General features: G+C 47.6%; 1 protein-coding gene across 2 annotated transcripts; it reads right to left on the bottom strand.

Moving 5' to 3' along the window:
• Nucleotides 1–2,091: 2,091 nt before the first annotated feature.
• SPACA9 (sperm acrosome associated 9) lies at nucleotides 2,092–19,908 on the bottom strand. Of its 2 annotated transcripts, none has more exons than XM_040442782.1 (4): nucleotides 19,789–19,908; nucleotides 5,985–6,150; nucleotides 5,503–5,705; nucleotides 2,092–3,668 (listed from the first exon to the last, which is right to left on the bottom strand). In XM_040442782.1, the coding sequence occupies exons 2-4, from the start codon at nucleotides 6,138–6,140 to the stop codon at nucleotides 3,320–3,322; spliced, it is 708 nt and encodes a 235-aa protein (XP_040298716.1). In that variant the 5' UTR covers nucleotides 6,141–6,150; nucleotides 19,789–19,908; the 3' UTR covers nucleotides 2,092–3,319. The 2 variants fall into 2 exon arrangements, with proteins under 2 accessions (XP_040298716.1, XP_040298715.1); XM_040442781.1 differs by lacking the exon at nucleotides 19,789–19,908 and adding an exon at nucleotides 6,737–6,821 and having other exon boundaries at nucleotides 2,093–3,668.
• Nucleotides 19,909–20,711: the final 803 nt, after the last annotated feature.

Raw genomic sequence — 20,711 nt, 5'->3', positions numbered from 1 at the left:
GCGAGAGCGGGCATCTCGGACGGGCCCCATTCCTGATATCAAAAGAGGGTGCCTGTTGTGGACGTATCGGCTAATTGCCCCTTGATATTATAAGGTGTTTCATAGTATCCCTTTCTTGTCATGAGTAAGGATCTATACTGCAAGATCCGAAACGCGTAGACCTGGATTGTTTGTTTTTCATCGCACTGATTCATTAAAAGATTCCACGTTATTTGGAAGCTGGACCTCCTTTCTTTTTTTATGAGGGTTTAAAGACCTCCGCTATTTGGACAGGGTGGTGAATGGCCGTGCCCTTTACATCTTTTATAGTGGGAGTATAGCTTGTTTGTTGGCGGGGATGTAGAAATCTCACAAGGGCTTTCCCTGGTTTATTAGAATTTTCGAAGAGGTCGCTGCGGAGCCTTTCGGAAGTCCTGCGAGAGGCTTCTCTGAGGATCTCCTGGAGTTGTTCCCTAAGCAAAGTGAGTTCGGAGAGGGTCTGGGGATCACTGCTTATAAGATCGCTCTAAAGTAGCTATTTGAGACCATAGTCGTTGTATTTTGACCGCTCTTTCTTTTTTAAGTCGAGACCCATTCTGTATGAAAACCCCACATAATACACATTTTAAAGCCTCCCGTTGCATGGTAAGGGCTGTGGTGTCTGATGCGTGATTTCTCATATACTCTCTTATGGTAGATTCAATGTTGGCTCTGCATACACTCCATTCAAACGCCATGTCCATTCTTTAAATACTAATCCCGAGAGAAATATTGGGGAGCGATCAGACCGGGTCAAGGTCCCTATGTGTGTGACTGGGTGGAAGGTTGAGGCGTGGTGAGACATAAGGAACATGTCTAATCTACTGTAGGCTTGATGTGCTGGGGAAAAGAAAGTATAATCCCTATCCTTAAGGTGTAAGATACGCCAAACATCTACTAGGCGTGCTTGTTTCACCCGTAGAATAGCTGATTTGGGAACCATTGTTTTACCCGAGGAGGAGTCCAACAAAGGCTCCAAGATCATATTGAAGTGGCCCCCCCAATAGTTTAGTACCCTCTGCAAACTCGTCCAGTCGAGAGGGAATAACTGAGCGCTTTGCTTTTATCATAGGTTAGGTAGGTACAGGTTTCCGATGGTGTACGTTCTCTCATGGATCCTCCGTTTCAGAAACGGGAATCTCCTGCATGGATCTGTCAGGAGATCTAGGAAGGTATAAGGTTTATGCAATGCAGTAGAGACCCCTTTTTGACTTTGCGTCAGGATTAGCGCTAAGGGCCCAATAATTGTAGTGTTTAGATGGTATGTTCGGCACGTGGCCCTGTTTAAAATGGGTTTCTTGTAAAAGAAGGACGTGCACCCTCTCCCTGTGCATCTCATACAAGTCCTCTGACACTCATTGATGCAAGCTTGGTACTAGGAGGCGTCATTATTCTGGGCGTGAAATCTGGTGGCTCTAATCTACTTTCTGTAGAACCTTTTCTAAACTGCTGCATATAACCCAATATATCAGGTAGGGCGAGTCCCATCGTTGCGTCTTTGGAACTCGTTTCTGTTTCTTAGGGAGGGGCACGGCAGGGGTCACAAACACCCATGGGCTCAGAGGCCCACGATTCTGCTGGGCAGCAATGCCCGCTCCGGTCCCGGTTTGGAATCTCACCAGGTCCGTCGGCGGGGTCACGTGGTACGCTGGCCTTACGACGAGGCGGCGGGTGAGTGTAGTCGTTTAGAGTGTCACGTCGCTCCCTCCGCTGTGAGCGCTTACTGTGTAGTGGAGTTCAGGAGGTCTTCACACTCCAGCCAGGCTTGGCAGCGCCTTTCGGCGACCTCGGATTTTGCCGCTGGAACTTTAGCCCATGGTGGTCCACGTCTGAGAAGGCCCAAGCCGAAACTTCTCCTATAAGCCACTGAGGTTTGCCGGAGTTGGCTTAAAACGTAGCTTAGGGTGTCCCCGAGAGTTGTGGGCAGTTTGGTGGCACCGTGAGCCTTACAACTAGGAGGATTCCACTATGGCGGAGCTGTACAACCAGCCGACTTTTCCTTGCAGCTTCCGGCCACGGCCCTCCCTGTGTAGTCGTACATTATAAGTATGTTACACCACACACCTGAAGAGACCACGGAAGGAGTCAAGCAAGGGAAATCCTAACCCTACTCAACATAGCACAGTGCAGCCGATGCCGGATGAACAGAACGTCCACTGTGGATGCGCGCTGCCACGTGCCAGGAGCCAGAAAGAGACGTGAAATTGCAAGAAAAAGTCACGACTTGTGTTTTTCTTTATCCTTACTGTGATTTTTTTTTTTTTACAAAACTACAACTTCCAGCATGTCCTGATAGCTCAAAACCGACAGGGCATCCTGGGAGTTGTAGTTTAGCAAGACCCAGAATGGAGGCCACTGCACTAAAGGAGACATGGCCGCATGGTAGAAATGTGGTACGTCGATCAATTCCCAGCTCAACTTAAATTATTATTATTTTTTTATATAGAAAATTTAAATTTTTTTAGAGTACAAAAATATGTAAATATCATAAACAAAATGATTAAAAAAGTCCAGGAATAGTAATACTGCCGAGTGGCCCCTTTTAAGAGCAGTCACCTAACTTTCCCTGGAACTTATCTGATTTACAACCAATTAAATCTGTAAAATCTTAAAATGAAATAATCGACAACCAGAACGTGAAATGTGTCGTCCTAATCGGTGACAGATTTGTCAGGACTGGTCCTGCATAGCGACCGTGAACTGCTGCTGTAAATTCTTCTGATTGCAAATCTATAAATGTTTTTGCAATTTCCTGTCGCCATGTATCCCCTGCTTTACACGAGTTTTTGTAATGATTTTAAAATTTATAGTTAATTATCATAAAAATAATAATCATTCCTATGGCCAGATCGTCCTGTATAATGTAATCTGCTTGGAATATCACACATCTATATATGAAGCACACACCGGCTATATCAATATACTGTATAGTGGTAATATATGAAAGGGGCTCAAATGGGTTCTAAACTTTTTTGAGATTACATTTAGCAGTGTAAAGCATGGAGGGTTTCTATCTGGTTGCCACGGTTAGGTATATGTATATGTTCTCCTTGTCTGTATTTTATACACTTTGCTGGATTACATGTATGATGAAACACATGGTACTGGACCAAGCCATGACAACCACAGTAAAAAAAAACCTCCATTCTTTACACTACAGGCTGCTGTGCAATCCTAATGAATACAATTTTGTATAAAGAAAGTAGAGTGCCGTTTGGAGGAACATGGATGTACCCAAAGCTGAAGGATGCTCAACCTACGATTTATTACATGGAGTACGGGCTACAGAGTTTAGGGACATCTAACTGGTGTAGAGGCGTCCTGCGGGCCTCCATGCTGGTTTTAAGGACTGACTGTTGTATTTATTTTTGTTTGATGTCTGAAAAGATGAATCTGCCTGACTGACATTGGTCTGAGCCCCAGTGTTGTGTGTGAAGCTACCCCCTCCTGCCTTCACTTGACTATACTGTATGCTCCTCTGACCCGCGCCTAGTCTGTCGTCCTTTCCCAGATGTTGAGGCTGCACTTTCTCCATCCTGGCCACGGCTTCTCGGATATTGTCCAGAACGATGGGGATGAGGCTCACAACTCCACCATAAAAGTTCCTGGCTTCATCACAACTGAGGTGATTAATAGCATCATGAGGATACCTAGGAACATAGGAAAAAGTGTTCACACGATGCTAAATAACTTTCTGTAATACTGCCCTCTATGTACAAGAATATAACTACAATAATACCGCCCTCTATGTACAAGAATATAACTACAATAATACTGCCTCCTATGTACAAGAATATAACTACTATAATACTGCTCCTATGTACAAGAATATAACTACTATAATACTGCCTCCTATGTACAAGAATATAACTACTATAATACTGCTCCTATGTACAAGAATATAGCTACTATAATACTGCTCCTATGTACAAGAATATAACTACTATAATACTGATCCTATGTACAAGAATATAACTACTATAATACTGCCTCCTATGTACAAGAATATAACTACTATAATACTGCCTCCTATGTACAAGAATATAACTACAATAATACCGCTCCTATGTACAGGAATATAACTACAATAATACCGCCCTCTATGTACAAGAATATAACTACTATAATACTGCTCTTATGTACAAGAATATAACTACTATAATACTGCTTCTATGTACATGAATATAACTACTATAATACTGCTCCTATGTACAAGAATATAACTACTATAATACTGCTCCTATGTACAAGAATATAACTACTATAATACTGTTCCTATGTACAAGAATATAACTACTATAATACTGCTCCTATGTACAAGAATATAACTACTATAATACTGCCTCCTATGTACAAGAATATAACTACTATAATACTGCCTCCTATGTACAAGAATATAACTACTATAATACTGCTCCTATGTACAAGAATATAACTACTATAATACTGCTCCTATGTACAAGAATATAACTACTATAATACTGCTCCTATGTACAAGAATATAACTACTATAATACTGCTTCCTATGTACAAGAATATAACTACTATAATACTGCTCCTATGTACAAGAGTATAACTACTATAATACTGCCTCCTATGTACAAGAATATAACTACTATAATACTGCCTCCTATGTACAAGAATATAACTACTATAATACTGCTTCCTATGTACAAGAATATAACTACTATAATACTGCTCCTATGTACAAGAGTATAACTACTATAATACTGCTCCTGTGTACAAGAATATAACTACTATAATACTGCCTCCTATGTACAAGAATATAACTACTATAATACTGCTCCTATGTACAAGAATATAACTACTATAATACTGCCTCCTATGTACAAGAATATAACTACTATAATACTGCCTCCTATGTACAAGAATATAACTACTATAATACTGCCTCCTATGTACAAGAATATAACTGCTATAATACTACTCCTATGTACAGGAATATAACTACTATAATACTGCCTTCTATGTACAAGAATATAACTACTATAATACTGCTCCTATGTACAAGAATATAACTACTATAATACTGCCTCCTATGTACAAGAATATAACTACTATAATACTGCTCCTATGTACAAGAATATAACTACTATAATACTGCTCCTATGTACAAGAATATAACTACTATAATACTGCCTCCTATGTACAAGAATATAACTACTATAATACTGCTCCTATGTACAAGAATATAACTACTATAATACTGCCTCCTATGTACAAGAATATAACTACTATAATACTGCCTCCTATGTACAAGAATATAACTACTATAATACTGCCTCCTATGTACAAGAATATAACTACTATAATACTGCTCCTATGTACAAGAATATAACTACTATAATACTGCCTCCTATGTACAGGAATATAACTACTATAATACTGCCTCCTATGTACAGGAATATAACTACTATAATACCGCCCCCTATGTACAGGAATGTGGTTACACTATGATCTTACTTGGCTCTTAGACCAGACAGATCATTGGTTGGACTGAGCAGGGTCAGGGTTTCTTCAGTGACGCCCCCTGCTGACCTCATCTCAGTCTGCATGGCATCCAGCTTGACGCAGAAATCCGCCACATCGTTGCAGACATCCAGAAACAGGGAAAGGATTCTCTTGTCGGTGCTGTTGTTACAGTGGTAGTCTAAGTAGCTTTGCACCTGCAATACAGTTACAATAGACGTGACCAGAATGTGGACAGTCCCCACGTGGCACACTGACGTATATGAACATGTATAAAAACCAACCCTTCATCTGCCCCATAGATAAATGTAAACTGCAGTACCACGCCAGGCCACCAGGAGTGCTGTTCAGGGGTGGAATATACACATAAGCACCTGGGTACACGCAGTACGGTGCTTTAAAGCGCCACCTGGTGGTAGGTAATGTAATATACGCCACAATATTTGCTAGTATAAAGGGGACCAGGATGCCGTTACCTGCAGCAGATTCTGCACAGGTTTGATCCTGTCGTGGGCGTTTTCGCGCGTGCGCTCCAGGGCGGTGATGAAGGTCACTTGCTGCTGTCTCAGGAGTTTGCACTGTTGCTCTAGGACCTTGAGGGTCTGCTTGGCCTCGTTCATTGTGAAGTCCATTTCTGGGACCCTGGAATTCAGAATTATTATGTGGGTGGAGTCATTCTGTATTACAGCACACCACAGGGCGTTATATGGCGGCACACGGGGAGCTCTAAAGGCGGTTTGCCAGGTTACGTAAATTAATCTACTGTAAATACTTGCAAAAAAATATGCTGCAGACGTTGCGTCACTTCTTTACTAGTTAAGACCTCTGCTTGCTGTCAGCAGGTGAAAACCAATCTCATTCACACCCTGATTTGTTGCTTCTAGCAGCTACAGTTGTATCCAGTCTAGATTTAAAGGGATTTGAGGATTTATTTATTTTTTCGCTGACAGCAAGCAGAGGTCTTGAAAGAGAGAAATTAATTAAACGGCAATGATTCCTGCAATGTTTGAGCTTAAATGTGAAAAACTCCTTTAGGTCGGGGTTTAGCGGTAATTAGCGCAGCAGATTGTATTGTGGTCACTGGTAACAGACGGGGGAGGGGTATAAAATCACAGGTGAGTACTTGCTGCGGTAGGTGGCCACTATACACGTGTAATGTCTTCTGCCCCCATAGGCTCATACCAGCAGTGATATGGCGGTATTAACCTGTGGGTCGCTCTCCTCTCACCTGCTGTAGTCGTGGCTCTCTGCGGTGTCTTTCCCTGGGGGCCCCGGTCGGTGTGAGGCGTTGGGCAGGGGAACGCTGAGTGTGTGCAGAGTCTTGTGTGATTGTTTGGCTTGTTGCTAGGAGACGATTGTGACGTCGTCGCCGGATGGGTCAACAGCCCTTAAAGGGCCAGCGCGTCAGTAAGGATATGTATCAAACGTGGAACAGTTGCCCATAGCAACCAATAGGATTCCAGCGCTCTTCTCCCGGAGGCGGATCAGGCGAGATGGGATACAGAGAAGATATCGCAGGGGCTGATGTAGGAAGCCCAACATGTTATCTGTGGGGCAGCAAACCGTGTAAGCTCTGCTACATCCATACCAGCTGTTATTATGGTGCAATGACTGGTATTGTATGGGCAGTATGTGACTGGCACTATACAAGTAGTATATGACTGGTATTACATAGGTAGTATATTACTGGTAATATATGGGTGTTATATGCCAAGTAGTGTATGGGCAGTATGACTGGCATTATTCAGGTGGTCTGTGACTGGCATTATACGAGTAGTGTTTGGCGGTATTACATGGCTATCATATGACAGGTAATATATGGGTAGATAATAAATGCTGCAATCATTGGCTCCCTGTCGCTGTCCTCGTCCCCCTTCCTCCTCCTATTTACACAGGGCACTTATTGAGTAAAATACATGTGTGTTTGTCGGTGTAATATCCCCTCCTGTAAATGAGTATCTGCTGCTCGTCCTCGGAGGAGGAATTACTAATAATCTCCATCCATTTTTCATTTTTTTTTAAACTGTCTTTATTAACAGAAATGGGAATACAACATGGCCATACACTTGTGCTGTCAAATACAAAGTATACATGGAAGGTCCGAGACCTTTATGGTCCAAACTGCATGGATACATGAAACAGAGTAATAATAATAATACAGCGAGGCTGGGTTCACACGGGTGTTGCGGGAAAAGATGCGGGTGCGTTACGGGAACATGCACGTTTTTTTCCCCATGAGTGCAAAGCGGCATGAGAAAAATCGTCATGTTTGGTACCCAGACCCGAACCCGGACTTCTTCACAGAAGTTCGGCTTTGGTGTTCTGTAGATTTTATTATTTTCCCTTTATAACATGGCTATAAGGAAAAATAATAGCATTCGTAATACAGAATGCTAAGTAAAATAGGAATGGAGGGGTTAAAAAAATTTAATAATTAACTCGCCTTAATCCACTTGTTCGCCCAGCCCGGCTTCTCTTCTGTCTTCTTCTTTGAGGAAAATGACCTGTGGTGACGTCACTCCGGTCATCACATGGTCCATCACATCCCGAGCTACTTGAGAAACCTTGGTGCGGTGCTCCGGCTCAGACATGTCTCCCTAGTAGGACATGTTGGCTAATCTCTCAATTTTATCATCAGTTTGAGGGTTTAGTATATCGGCAGAGTGCACCTGTCTTTGCTATTATTACAAGGATATTATGGACCTCAAGTGTAACAGTGCTGATCCATTGCCTAGTATATAGTCTGTCCTGGTTGTGACTAGGACATGAGTATACTCTAGACCTCCAGAGATCGAGCCCCCTAAACTCTAGGCCTCCAGAGATCGAGCCCCCTAAACTCTAGGCCTCCAGAGATCGAGCCCCCTAAACTCTAGGCCTCCAGAGATCGAGCCCCCTAAACTCTAGACCTCCAGAGATCGAGCCCCCTAAACTCTAGACCTCCAGAGAATGAGCCCCCTAAACTCTAGACCTCCAGAGATCGAGCCCCCTAAACTCTAGACCCCCAGAGATCGAGCCCCTAAACTCTAGACCTCCAGAGATCGAGCCCCCTAAACTCTAGACCTCCAGAGATCGAGCCCCCTAAACTCTAGACCTCCAGAGATCGAGCCCCCTAAACTCTAGACCTCCAGAGAATGAGCCCCCTAAACTCTAGACCTCCAGAGAATGAGCCCCCTAAACTCTAGACCTCCAGAGAATGAGCCCCCTAAACTCTAGACCTCCAGAGATCGAGCCCCCTAAACTCTAGACCTCCAGAGATCGAGCCCCCTAAACTCTAGAGCTCTAGAGATCGAGCCCCCTAAACTCTAGACCTCCAGAGATCGAGCCCCCTAAACTCTAGATCTCCAGAGATCGAGCCCCTAAACTCTAGACCTCCAGAGATCGAGCCCCCTAAACTCTAGACCTCCAGAGATCGAGCCCCCTAAACTCTAGACCTCCGGAGATCGAGCCCCCTAAACTCTAGACCTCTAGAGATCGAGCCCCCTAAACTCTAGACCTCCAGAGATCGAGCCCCCTTAACTCTAGACCTCCAGAGATCGAGCCCCCTAAACTCTAGAGCTCTAGAGATCGAGCCCCCTAAACTCTAGACCTCCAGAGATCGAGCCCCCTAAACTCTAGACCTCCAGAGATCGAGCCCCCTAAACTCTAGACCTCTAGAGATCGAGCCCCCTAAACTCTAGACCTCCAGAGATCGAGCCCCCTAAACGCTAGACCTCCAGAGATCGAGCCCCCTAAACTCTAGACCTCCAGAGATCGAGCCCCCTAAACTCTAGACCTCCAGAGATCGAGCCCCCTAAACTCTAGACCTCCAGAGATCGAGCCCCCTAAACTCTAGACCTCCAGAGATCGAGCCCCCTAAACTCTAGACCTCCAGAGATCGAGCCCCCTGATTTCTAGACCTCCAGAGATCGAGCCCCCTAAACTCTAGACCTCCAGAGATCGAGCCCCCTAAACTCTGCTGAGCTGTGAGAGGTTCCCTGTATTGGGTAGGCTTGCAACATCATTAAAGCGATCCAGCGAGGAATCGAACATCATATTTAAGTCGCCCATGCAAATTATTTTGGCGTGTGGATACGCAGCTGCAAAGGTGACCGCTAGATGTAAAATCTGCATGGATCCGGGGGGGAGGATTATAAACGCCTAGTAAAACATAATGTACATTGTGGATACGAGCGTGTACAAAGACATATCTGCCTCCGTATCGAGCTCTTTTGCCTCCCATCTTAGCTGTTTATGTACTAATAGGGATAGGAGTGTGCGGACCACTGTAGCCACGGTTCCCTTAGCCCCAGGGAGGTATTAGGTGTAAGGTGTGTCTCCTGAAGACACGGCCTTTCTGATAAAAGTAGGCACCATTGACCTTTTTCATGGCGTGCCTGATCCCCTCAGCCATGGAATCTCAGGCGTCGAGCATACTGCAATGGCTACAGTGTTTCTAAACATGCCAACAGTAGCAACTAGACAAAGAAAACTGTAAGGCCTCTTTCACACGGGCGAGATTTCCGCGCGGGTGCAATGCGTGAGGTGAACGCATTGCACCCGCACTGAATCCGGACCCATTCATTTCTATGGGGCTGTGCACATGAGCGGTGATTTTCATGCATCACTTGTTTTTCACCAACGCAGGCCCCATAGAAGTGAATGGGGTTGCGTGAAAATCGCAAGCAAGTGCAGATGCAGTGCGATTTTCACACATGGTTGCTAGGAGACGATCGGGATGGGACCCGATCATTATTATTTTCCCTTATAACATGGTTATAGGGGAAAAATAATAGCATTCTTCATACAGAATGCCTAGTACAATAGGGCTGGGGGGGTTACAAAAAAATTAAAAATAATTCAACTCGCCTTAATCCACTTGTTCGCGCAGCCGGCATCTCTTCTGTCTTCATCTTTGATGATCAGGAGGAAAAGGGTCACTGTGCTCATTACATGGTCCGTCACATGATCCATCACCATGGTAATGGATCATGTGATTGACCATGTGATGAGCATAGTGACATCACCACAGGTCCTTTTCCTCCTGATCATCAAAGAAGAAGACAGAAGGAGATGCCGGCTGTGCGAACAAGTGGATTAAGGTGAGTTAAAAAATTTTTTATCCCCTCCAGCGCTATTGTACTATGTATTCTGTATTCAGAATGCTATTATTTTCCCCTATAACCATGTTATAAGGGAAAATAATAAAATCTACACAACACCGAACCAAAAACCCGCACTTCTGTGAAGAAGTCCAAGTTTGGGTTTGGGTACCAAACATCCGTTTTCCATGTGCGTGAGAAAAATCGGCATCAAAATGTTTTGCACTCACGCGGAAAAATCGTGCATTTTCCTGCGACGCACCTGCATCCTATCCGGCCCAAATCCATGAGGCCCGTGTGAAAGAGGCCTAAGTCCTAACAACGTAATATTGGCAGTTTAGGTGTTTTTAGGTGTAGCTGCCCCCATTCCAGACTCTGGGCCAGTAAGACCGGGTGATGGTCTGACAGAGGCGTGCCGGCTTCAGCAACTGCCATACATTTCAATCTAAGCAGAGAATTACAGTGAATGTGGCCCTAAATACTTAAATGAAACCTACAGGGAGTGCAGAATTATTAGGCAAGTTGTATTTTTGAGGATTAATTTTATTATTGAACAACAACCATGTTCTCAATTAACCCAAAAAACTCATTAATATCAAAGCTGAATATTTTTGGAAGTAGTTTTTAGTTTGTTTTTAGTTTTAGCTATTTTAGGGGGATATCTGTGTGTGCAGGTGACTATTACTGTGCATAATTATTAGGCAACTTAACAAAAAACAAATATATACCCATTTCAATTATTTATTTTTACCAGTGAAACCAATATAACATCTCAACATTCACAAATATACATTTCTGACATTCAAAAACAAAACAAAAACAAATCAGTGACCAATATAGCCACCTTTCTTTGCAAGGACACTCAAAAGCCTGCCATCCATGGATTCTGTCAGTGTTTTGATCTGTTCACCATCAACATTGCGTGCAGCAGCAACCACAGCCTCCCAGACACTGTTCAGAGAGGTGAACTGTTTTCCCTCCTTGTAAATCTCACATTTGATGATGGACCACAGGTTCTCAATGGGGTTCAGATCAGGTGAACAAGGAGGCCATGTCATTAGATTTTCTTCTTTTATACCCTTTCTTGCCAGCCACGCTGTGGAGTACTCGGACGCGTGTGATGGAGCATTGTCCTGCATGAAAATCATGTTTTTCTTGAAGGATGCAGACTTCTTCCTGTACCACTGCTTGAAGAAGGTGTCTTCCAGAAACTGGCAGTAGGACTGGGAGTTGAGCTTGACTCCATCCTCAACCCGAAAAGGCCCCACAAGCTCATCTTTGATGATACCAGCCCAAACCAGTACTCCACCTCCACCTTGCTGGCGTCTGAGTCGGACTGGAGCTCTCTGCCCTTTACCAATCCAGCCACGGGCCCATCCATCTGGCCCATCAAGACTCACTCTCATTTCATCAGTCCATAAAACCTTAGAAAAATCAGTCTTGAGATATTTCTTGGCCCAGTCTTGACGTTTCAGCTTGTGTGTCTTGTTCAGTGGTGGTCGTCTTTCAGCCTTTCTTACCTTGGCCATGTCTCTGAGTATTGCACACCTTGTGCTTTTGGGCACTCCAGTGATGTTGCAGCTCTGAAATATGGCCAAACTGGTGGCAAGTGGCATCTTGGCAGCTGCACGTGTCACGGAACCATGAACCAGACGTACAACAAGAGATAAGTGAAAATAAGAAGGCTTTATTGAAAATAAAGCTGTAAAGCAAAAGTCCAAACGGATGGTGAAACCGAGCAGAGTCTTTGCGAAGCCAGAGGTCAGGAACCAGAAGGGTAGTCAGACGAAGCCAGGATCAGGAACCAGCAGGGTAGTCAGACGAAGCCAGGATCAGGAACCAGCAGGGTAGTCAGACGAAGCCAGGATCAGGAACCAGAAGCAGCAGTCTAGAAGCATGTGAACACAGGAGGACCAAGCAAGGAACTGAAGCCACAGACCTCCTATATATATGAGCTAGGCATCCAGCTCCTCCCAGGGGAAGGAGGAGCCGCAGGGTGGAAGGCTACAAGAAACCCAGAACCCAAGATGGCCGCCAGCACATGTCAAACGAAGGAGAGCAGCAAGCAGGTAAGACCATGACAGTACCTCCCCCTCAAGGGCCCCTCCTCCGCGGAGCACAAAACGGTTTCTGAGGGAAGCGTGCGTGGAAGGCTTGGAGCAAGGCAGGAGCATGGACATCTGCGGAGGGAACCCAGGAACGCTCCTCTGGACCATAACCACGCCAATGGACCAAAAACTGCAACCGACCGCGGACCAGGCGTGAGTCCAGGATATTGCTCACCTCATATTCCTCACGATTGCCCACTTGGACCGGACGAGGCCGAGGAACCGAGGAAGTGAATCGATTACACACCAGTGGCTTCAACAGGGAGACATGAAACACGTTGGAGATCCGCATGCCAGGAGGAAGCGCAAGGGCATAGGCTACCGGGTTTACCCTGCGAAGCACTCGGAAGGGACCAACAAAGCGAGGCGCCAGCTTGGGAGTGGGCACTCGAAGGTTGAGGTTGCGGGTGGACAACCATACACGGTCTCCGACCTGGTAGGAAGGAGCAGGCGCTCGTCTGCGATCAGCCTGGAGTCTCTGGCGCTGCGCAGAGACCTCAAGGGACTTCTGGATCTGTACCCAAGAAGCACGTAGGACGGAAAGGTGATCCTCCACAGCCGGAATATCCTGGGGAGAGAATACCTCCGGTAACACGGCAGGTTGGAACCCATAATTGGCCATGAAGGGAGACGTCCCAGAGGAAGAGTTCACCGCCGTGTTCCTGGCAAACTCAGCCCAAGGCAGGAGGTCAACCCAATTGTCTTGGTGATCGGAGACATAGCAACGAAGGAATTGCTCCAAGGCCTGATTGGATCGTTCTGCGGCCCCATTGGACTGAGGGTGGTAGGCCGAGGAGAAGGAGAGATGAATCCCCAACTGGGAGCAAAAGGCGCGCCAGAACCTGGACACAAACTGACTCCCCCGATCCGACACAATCTCCTTAGGCAAACCGTGCAACCGGAAGACCTCCCTGGCAAAAATCGTGGCCAACTCTTGTGCAGAGGGTAACTTCTTGAGAGGAACACAGTGGCACATTTTGGAAAACCGATCCACAATCATGAGAATGACCGTATGGCCTCGGGATGCAGGGAGGTCCACAATGAAATCCATCCCCAGGTGTGACCATGGGCGCTCCCCGGTGGCTATGGGTTGCAGAAGGCCCAACGGAAGGTGCCGAGGGGACTTACTCTGGGCACAAACGGAGCATGCCGCTACATATGCGGCGATGTCGGAACGTAGGGAAGGCCACCAGAACAGACGTGAAACAGCCCAGGACAGCTGATTCTTTCCAGGATGCCCCGCGGTCTTGGAGTTATGGTAGGTTCGCAACAACCGAGTGCGCAACTCCTCAGGCACAAAACATCTGCCATTGGGTCTCCCAGAGGGAGCACCAGATTGAGCCGCCAAAATCTGCTCACCCAGGGGAGAGGTCAGGCTGGTGCGAATGGCGGCCAGGATCTGATTCGGAGGTATGACCGAAGTCGGAATCGACTCCTCCCTGGACAGCTCGGAGTACTGCCGTGATAAGGCATCCGCCCTGATGTTCTTGGAACCGGGTAGGTAGGAGACCACGTAATTAAAACGTGACAAGAACAGAGCCCATCTGGCCTGACGTGGTGTCAATCTCTTGGCCTCAGAAAGGTAGGTCAGATTCTTGTGGTCCGTCAGGATGAGAACCGGAACCACCGAACCCTCGAGCAAGTGCCTCCATTCTTTAAGGGCCTGCACGATGGCCAATAACTCCCTGTCACCAATCTGATAGTTGCACTCCGCGGAAGACAGTTTCCGGGAGTAAAACCCACAAGGAAGCAGAGGACCCTCTGGTGTTCTACGCTGAGACAGAAGGGCGCCTACTCCCATCTCAGACGCGTCCACCTCGAGGACAAAGGGCAACCCAGGGTTGGGATGCGACAGAATCGGAGCCGACACAAAGGCGGACTTTAGGGCCTCAAAAGCTCGGATGGCCTCGAGCGGCCAGACCTGGGAATTACTGCCCCTCCTGGTCAGATCCGTGAGAGGCTTGGCCAGCATGGAAAAGTCCCTGATGAACTTCCGATAATAATTGGCGAAGCCCAAAAAGCGCTGCAGGGAACGAAGACCACTGGGCTGGGGCCACTGTAAGACAGCCGAAACCTTCTCAGGATCCATGGAGAACCCCTCAGCGGAAATGATGTAACCTAAGAAGGTTACCTGGGATCGGTGAAATTCGCATTTCTCAAGCTTACCGAACAGCTTGTTCTCTCGTAACCGTTGCAACACTCGTCTGACATCCAGAATGTGGGCCTCCATGGATTCAGAATATACCAAGATGTCATCCAAATAGACTACCACACACTGCTGCAACAGGTCACAGAAAACATCGTTGATGAATTCCTGAAAGACTGCGGGCGCATTGCACAACCCAAAGGGCATAACCAAGGATTCGTAATGACCGGTCCTGGTGTTAAACGCGGTCTTCCACTCATCGCCCGCCTTGATCCTTACCAGGTTATATGCCGCCCTCAGGTCGAGTTTGGTAAAGACCGTGGCCCCTTTAAGGCGATCGAACAGCTCGGAAATCAAGGGTATCGGGTAAGCGTTCTTGATCGTGATGCGATTGAGACCCCTGTAATCGATGCAAGGCCTCAACTCACCGCCCTTCTTTTTCACAAAGAAAAATCCAGCCCCTGCCGGGGACGAAGACTTGCGAATGTGTCCGCGTGAAAGCGCCTCCCTCACGTACTCCTCCATGGCCTCATTCTCCGCTACCGACAGTGGATAGACTTTGCCACGAGGAGGAACGGCACCAGATTGTAACTCTATGGCACAATCGTATGGGCGGTGCGGAGGTAGGGCAACCGCGCGCACCTTATCGAATACATCCCGGTACTCCTCGTATTCAGGAGGCAACAGAGAGTCCGAGGAAGTACACAGCAACTTGACAGACCCATGGATGCAACTAGCCCCACACTGCGGTGACCACGAGAGGATCTCGACCGATCTCCAATCGAAAGTCGGATTATGCTTCTGGAGCCAGGGGTACCCCAAGACCACCGAGTAGTGTGGAGACGAAATAACCTGGAGGCAGACCGACTCTCTGTGAACGGCACCAATGGCTATCCCCACTGGAAGGGTCTCATGAGTCACGTGTGGCGGCAGAAGGGGTCTGCCGTCTATCGCCTCAAGAGCCAGTGGGGAACCTCGAGCCTGCAGAGGAATGGAATTGGCGGCAGCGAACACACTATCAATGAACAAACCACCAGCACCAGAGTCCACCAACGCCGGGGTCGTCACCGAGCCCCCGACCCAGGAGAGGACAACAGTGATCAGTGGTTTGTCAACACGGGAAACCGGGGACGAGGAGACTCCACCCAAGATCTGCCCCCGACAGGATCTCAGGGTACGAGCGTTCCCCGGACGGTTCGGACATGCCAACCGAAAATGCCCACCGAGACCACAGTACATGCATCGGCCCTCGCGTCTCCGGAGTGCCCTCTCCCCCTCGGACAGGCGAGCAAACCCCAGCTGCATGGGTTCACCCCCAGACAAGTCATCCCCAGGAGGCGTGGGAGGAGAGGGAGGCACGGGTGGGACAGCAAACGTAGGCACCAATCTGTTAGAAGACCTCCGCAGGTTCTCCTTAAAGGAAGGTCTCTCCCTGAGTCTGGTGTCAATCAAAATCAGGAAAGAAATAAGAGACTCGAGCTCAACTGGTAGGTCCTTAGCTGCAACCTCATCCTTCAAGGCATCCGAGAGACCATGAGAGAAAGCAGCGACCAGAGCCTCATTATTCCAGCCCACCTCTGCTGCCAGGGTACGAAACTCAATGGCGTATTCAGCTACGGATCGTGAACCCTGTCTGATGGACATAAGGAGCTTTGCAGCAGAGGCAGCACGAGCCGGCACATCGAATACCTTCCGAAGAGAAGCAACAAAACCGGAAAACTCGGCAACCACCGGATTGTTGTTCTCCCATAAAGGGCTGGCCCAGGCCAAGGCCTTGTCCGAGAGCAGCGAGATCAAGAAGCCCACCTTTGATCTCTCAGTAGGAAAGGCATGTGGCAGCAACTCAAAATAAATGCCCACCTGGTTAAGGAAACCTCGGCACTGAGTTGGCTCTCCCCCAAAGCGCTGTGGAAGAGGGGCAGAACCGGTCATACCCCGAAACACCGCAGGCGCAACAACAGGTGTCGGGGTAGACTCTGGCGCAACAACCGGAGCGGCAGTAGGAGCGAGCCCAGGAGCGACAACCGACCCATCGGCAACGGGAGCGAAATGAGCCGTGCGTTCAAGCAGGGTTTGCAACGCCACAGCGAACCGACCCAACAGGTGATCCTGCTGATCAAGTCTGGCAACCAGCGTGGGTAGCGAGGATGGCCCTGTACCGTCAGAATTCATGGCTTGGTCCTAATGTCACGGAACCATGAACCAGACGTACAACAAGAGATAAGTGAAAATAAGAAGGCTTTATTGAAAATAAAGCTGTAAAGCAAAAGTCCAAACGGATGGTGAAACCGAGCAGAGTCTTTGCGAAGCCAGAGGTCAGGAACCAGAAGGGTAGTCAGACGAAGCCAGGATCAGGAACCAGCAGGGTAGTCAGACGAAGCCAGGATCAGGAACCAGCAGGGTAGTCAGACGAAGCCAGGATCAGGAACCAGCAGGGTAGTCTGACGAAGCCAGGATCAGGAACCAGCAGGGTAGTCAGACGAAGCCAGCATCAGGAACCAGAAGCAGCAGCAGTCTAGAAGCATGTGAACACAGGAGGACCAAGCAAGGAACTGAAGCCACAGACCTCCTATATATATGAGCTAGGCATCCAGCTCCTCCCAGTGGGAAGGAGGAGCCGCAGGGTGGAAGGCTACAAGAAACCCAGAACCCAAGATGGCCGCCAGCACATGTCAAACGAAGGAGAGCAGCAAGCAGGTAAGACCATGACAGCACGCTTGACTTTTCTCAGTTCATGGGCAGTTATTTTGCACCTTGGTTTTTCCACACGCTTCTTGCGACCCTGTTGACTATTTTGAATGAAACGCTTGATTGTTCGATGATCACGCTTCAGAAGCTTTGCAATTTTAAGAGTGCTGCATCCCTCTGCAAGATATCTCACTATTTTTGACTTTTCTGAGCCTGTCAAGTCCTTCTTTTGACCCATTTTGCCAAAGGAAAGGAAGTTGCCTAATAATTATGCACACCTAATATAGGGTGTTGATGTCCTTAGACCACACCCCTTCTCATTACAGAGATGCACATCACCTAATATGCTTAATTGGTAGTAGGCTTTCGAGCCTATACAGCTTGGAGTAAGACAACATGCATAAAGAGGATGATGTGGTCAAAATACTCATTTGCCTAATAATTCTGCACGCAGTGTATATAGGCCTAGACCAGAAGCTATACATAAGCCTAGCCACTCCACTGGCGTCATCTGGTGGCCCTTCTGCAGATGGTTTCAGGAACTTCATCGTCTTGGCGATCTTCTCCGAAGGGCTAGCCACTCATTGACTTCTCCAGGAACGGTAAAGAAGACCGCTCGATCCCCGTCTATTAGGGTCCATTCACAGGTCCGTATGTGTTTTGCGGATCAGCAAAACACGGGCGCATTCCGCATTTTGCGGACCGCACATCGCCGCCACTCTCATAGAAAATGCCTTTTCTTGTCCGAATGCGGAACGGAAGTGCGGATCCGCAAATGCGGACAGCACATTCCAGCCCCATTGAAAATGAATGGGTCCGCACCTTGTTCCGCAAAATTGTAGAACAGATGCGGATCCATTTCACGGACGTGTGTATGGACCCTTAACCTTAGTTTCGCTGGGTAGCCCATGGAGAAGGGCACGTTTGCTTCTCTCAGCCGCCACTTGACGTCCATAAAGGTGGCGCGCTGTTTCTGCTGTTCCATGGAAAAATCGGGGAAGATGGAGACTTTGGCGTTGTCGTATTTGATTTCCTGTCGTCTTCTGGCTAGAGCCAAAATCTTGGCTGTCTCTCTTCACCCGGGGCTGCATCCACAATCCTGCTCATGCTCAAAACCGGGGGCGTACTAGAAAAGGCTGGGTCCTATAGCAAATTTTGGGGTGGCTAGTAAAGACCACCCATGCTTGCTACAGCCCCGCACCCCCCCTAGTGTCCCTACAGAGTAGTTATGCCCCTTTGGTGCTCCAGTTTAATGCCCCTTAGTGATGTTTTCCCTGCCCGGTCCTGTCAGTCAAAGAGCAGAGCCTCTAGGTGTAACGGCAACGCCCCCGTTGCTCCTAGAGGCTCATTTGCATATATTAAAACCTCACTTTTCTCAGCAGTGCGGGCATATATGAACACGGGACCAACACGGATGTCTGCAGCTGCCAAGCGCACATGTAACAGGTCAGCCGGTGCCATAGGGACAGATCTGCTGATAGAGGCCGTGTAACTATTGCATCATACAAGGTTCTGCAGCTTTGTAACAGGCATTTTCAAGATCTCTGCTTGCTGTCACAACACGGGGACATTCTCCTTGGCTAAAAACTCAAACTGCCTCAAAGCTGAAGGTTTGCCACAGCTGTGTCCAGTCTAGACAATCCCTCTGTGAGATCAAACATCCCGGATCCCAGACTGATACATTGTAACAAACGACATTGTGCTGCTGTATTAAGCTCACAGAGGATTGTCTATCACAATGTAGCAAACCCTCCTCTGTGAGAAGTATTAAAGGGGTTTTCTCCTCCGCAGGATAGGTCATCAGCAGGGGTCCGACTCCCATCAGCTGCACAAAGGCGATGTGACGTCACGTTTATCAGTCACATGACCAAGGCGCAGCTGAGCCCTATTCAAGGGAATGGAGCTGCGAGGAGGGGGTGGTGCTGCTTTCTCCGAGAGCTGATCGCCTGCCGATATCATAAATATGAAAATCCCAGAGAACCCCTTTAAGTCAGGATGTATCAGCCTCTGGATGTAAATTGTAATGTTCCTATTCACTGACAGCAAGCAGGGCACTTGAGAATGGTGACGGATTGAAGCAAAAAGTGTATTAGAAAGTTGCAAAACTCCTTTATTTACGTGAAGAATGCAGCTTTGGCTGTGACTGGAGTACGAGATATGATATAGCAGCAGTAAAGTATCAGGACAGTTATGCTGTAAAGGGATGATTTATAATTAGCAGATCTTGACCAGTGGACGCCGCCATCCATGATCCTCTCACCTCCTGGAGCTATCGGGCGTTCCCCTCCCGCGGTGCGATACGGAAAGCTGTCACCCGCCAGCCACTTCTCTGCAAAGAGAAGGCGCCCCGCGGCCTCAGAGGCGTCGTGCACACTCTGCACACATCTAGCGCGCGGCTTTGGCTTCTTGATGCCTTTCTTCTCGCAGGTTTGTGCTTTCTAGTGGCGTGTTACAAGGCGGCAGACGCCAGCGCGTTGGCTTTGATGGCAGCGTGCGCGCCAATTGTTTTTGAACTTTCTCAAAGTGCGAAAAATCAAAGGTTTTTTTTCCCGGGCTACAGAGACTCGCACAAGAGGCAGGAGAACGGCGCTCTCATGGAGGATGTTATCTCAATCAGCAGACAGCGCAGGCGACGGATAAAAGGTGGAAAATCAGACGCCGCTCTGGGTACTAGCGCTGAAAGCTGCGGCGAGGAACTTGTTCTTTACTTCAAAATCAACCATTTCAATCATTTTCTATCACTTCATATTAACAATGTCCTCACTACAAACCTACTGTGTGTGTAATGTGATGTTCTGCAGCAGCCGAGGTGGGTATTAGGAGGTTCTGCAGCAGCTGAGGTGTGTATTATGTGGTTCTGCAGCAGCTGCGCGGTGTGTATTATGATGTTCTGCAGCAGCTGCGGTGTGTATTAGGAGGTTCTGCAGCAGCTGAGGTGTGTATTATGTGGTTCTGCAGCAGCTGCGCGGTGTGTATTATGATGTTCTGCAGCAGCTGCGGTGTGTATTAGGAGTTTCTGCAGCAACTGAGGTGTGTATTATGTGGTTCTGCTGCAGCTGCGCGGTGTGTATTATGATGTTCTGCAGCAGCTGAGGTGTGTATTATGATGTTCTGCAGCAGCTGAGTTATGTATTCTGAGGTTCTGCAGCAGCTGCGGTGTTTATTAGGAGGTTCTGCAGCAGC

Source organism: Bufo bufo, chromosome 8 (genome assembly GCF_905171765.1).
Source record: "Bufo bufo chromosome 8, aBufBuf1.1, whole genome shotgun sequence".
In the NCBI taxonomy this organism is placed as follows: Eukaryota; Metazoa; Chordata; class Amphibia; order Anura; family Bufonidae; genus Bufo; species Bufo bufo.
Note: the sequence above shows the minus strand (reverse complement) of the source record. Positions and strands in the feature narration are given on the sequence as shown.

Excerpts from the sequence above, each read along its gene's own strand:
- SPACA9 (XM_040442782.1), bottom strand. The coding sequence starts at position 6,140 with ATGGACTTCACAATGAACGAGGCCAAGCAGACCCTCAAGGTCCTAGAG. Across the intron at positions 5,706-5,984 it reads CTGTGCAGAATCTGCTGCAG|GTGCAAAGCTACTTAGACTA; the intron begins GTAACGGCATCC and ends ACTGTATTGCAG. Across the intron at positions 3,669-5,502 it reads CTGTCTGGTCTAAGAGCCAA|GTATCCTCATGATGCTATTA; the intron begins GTAAGATCATAG and ends CTATGTTCCTAG.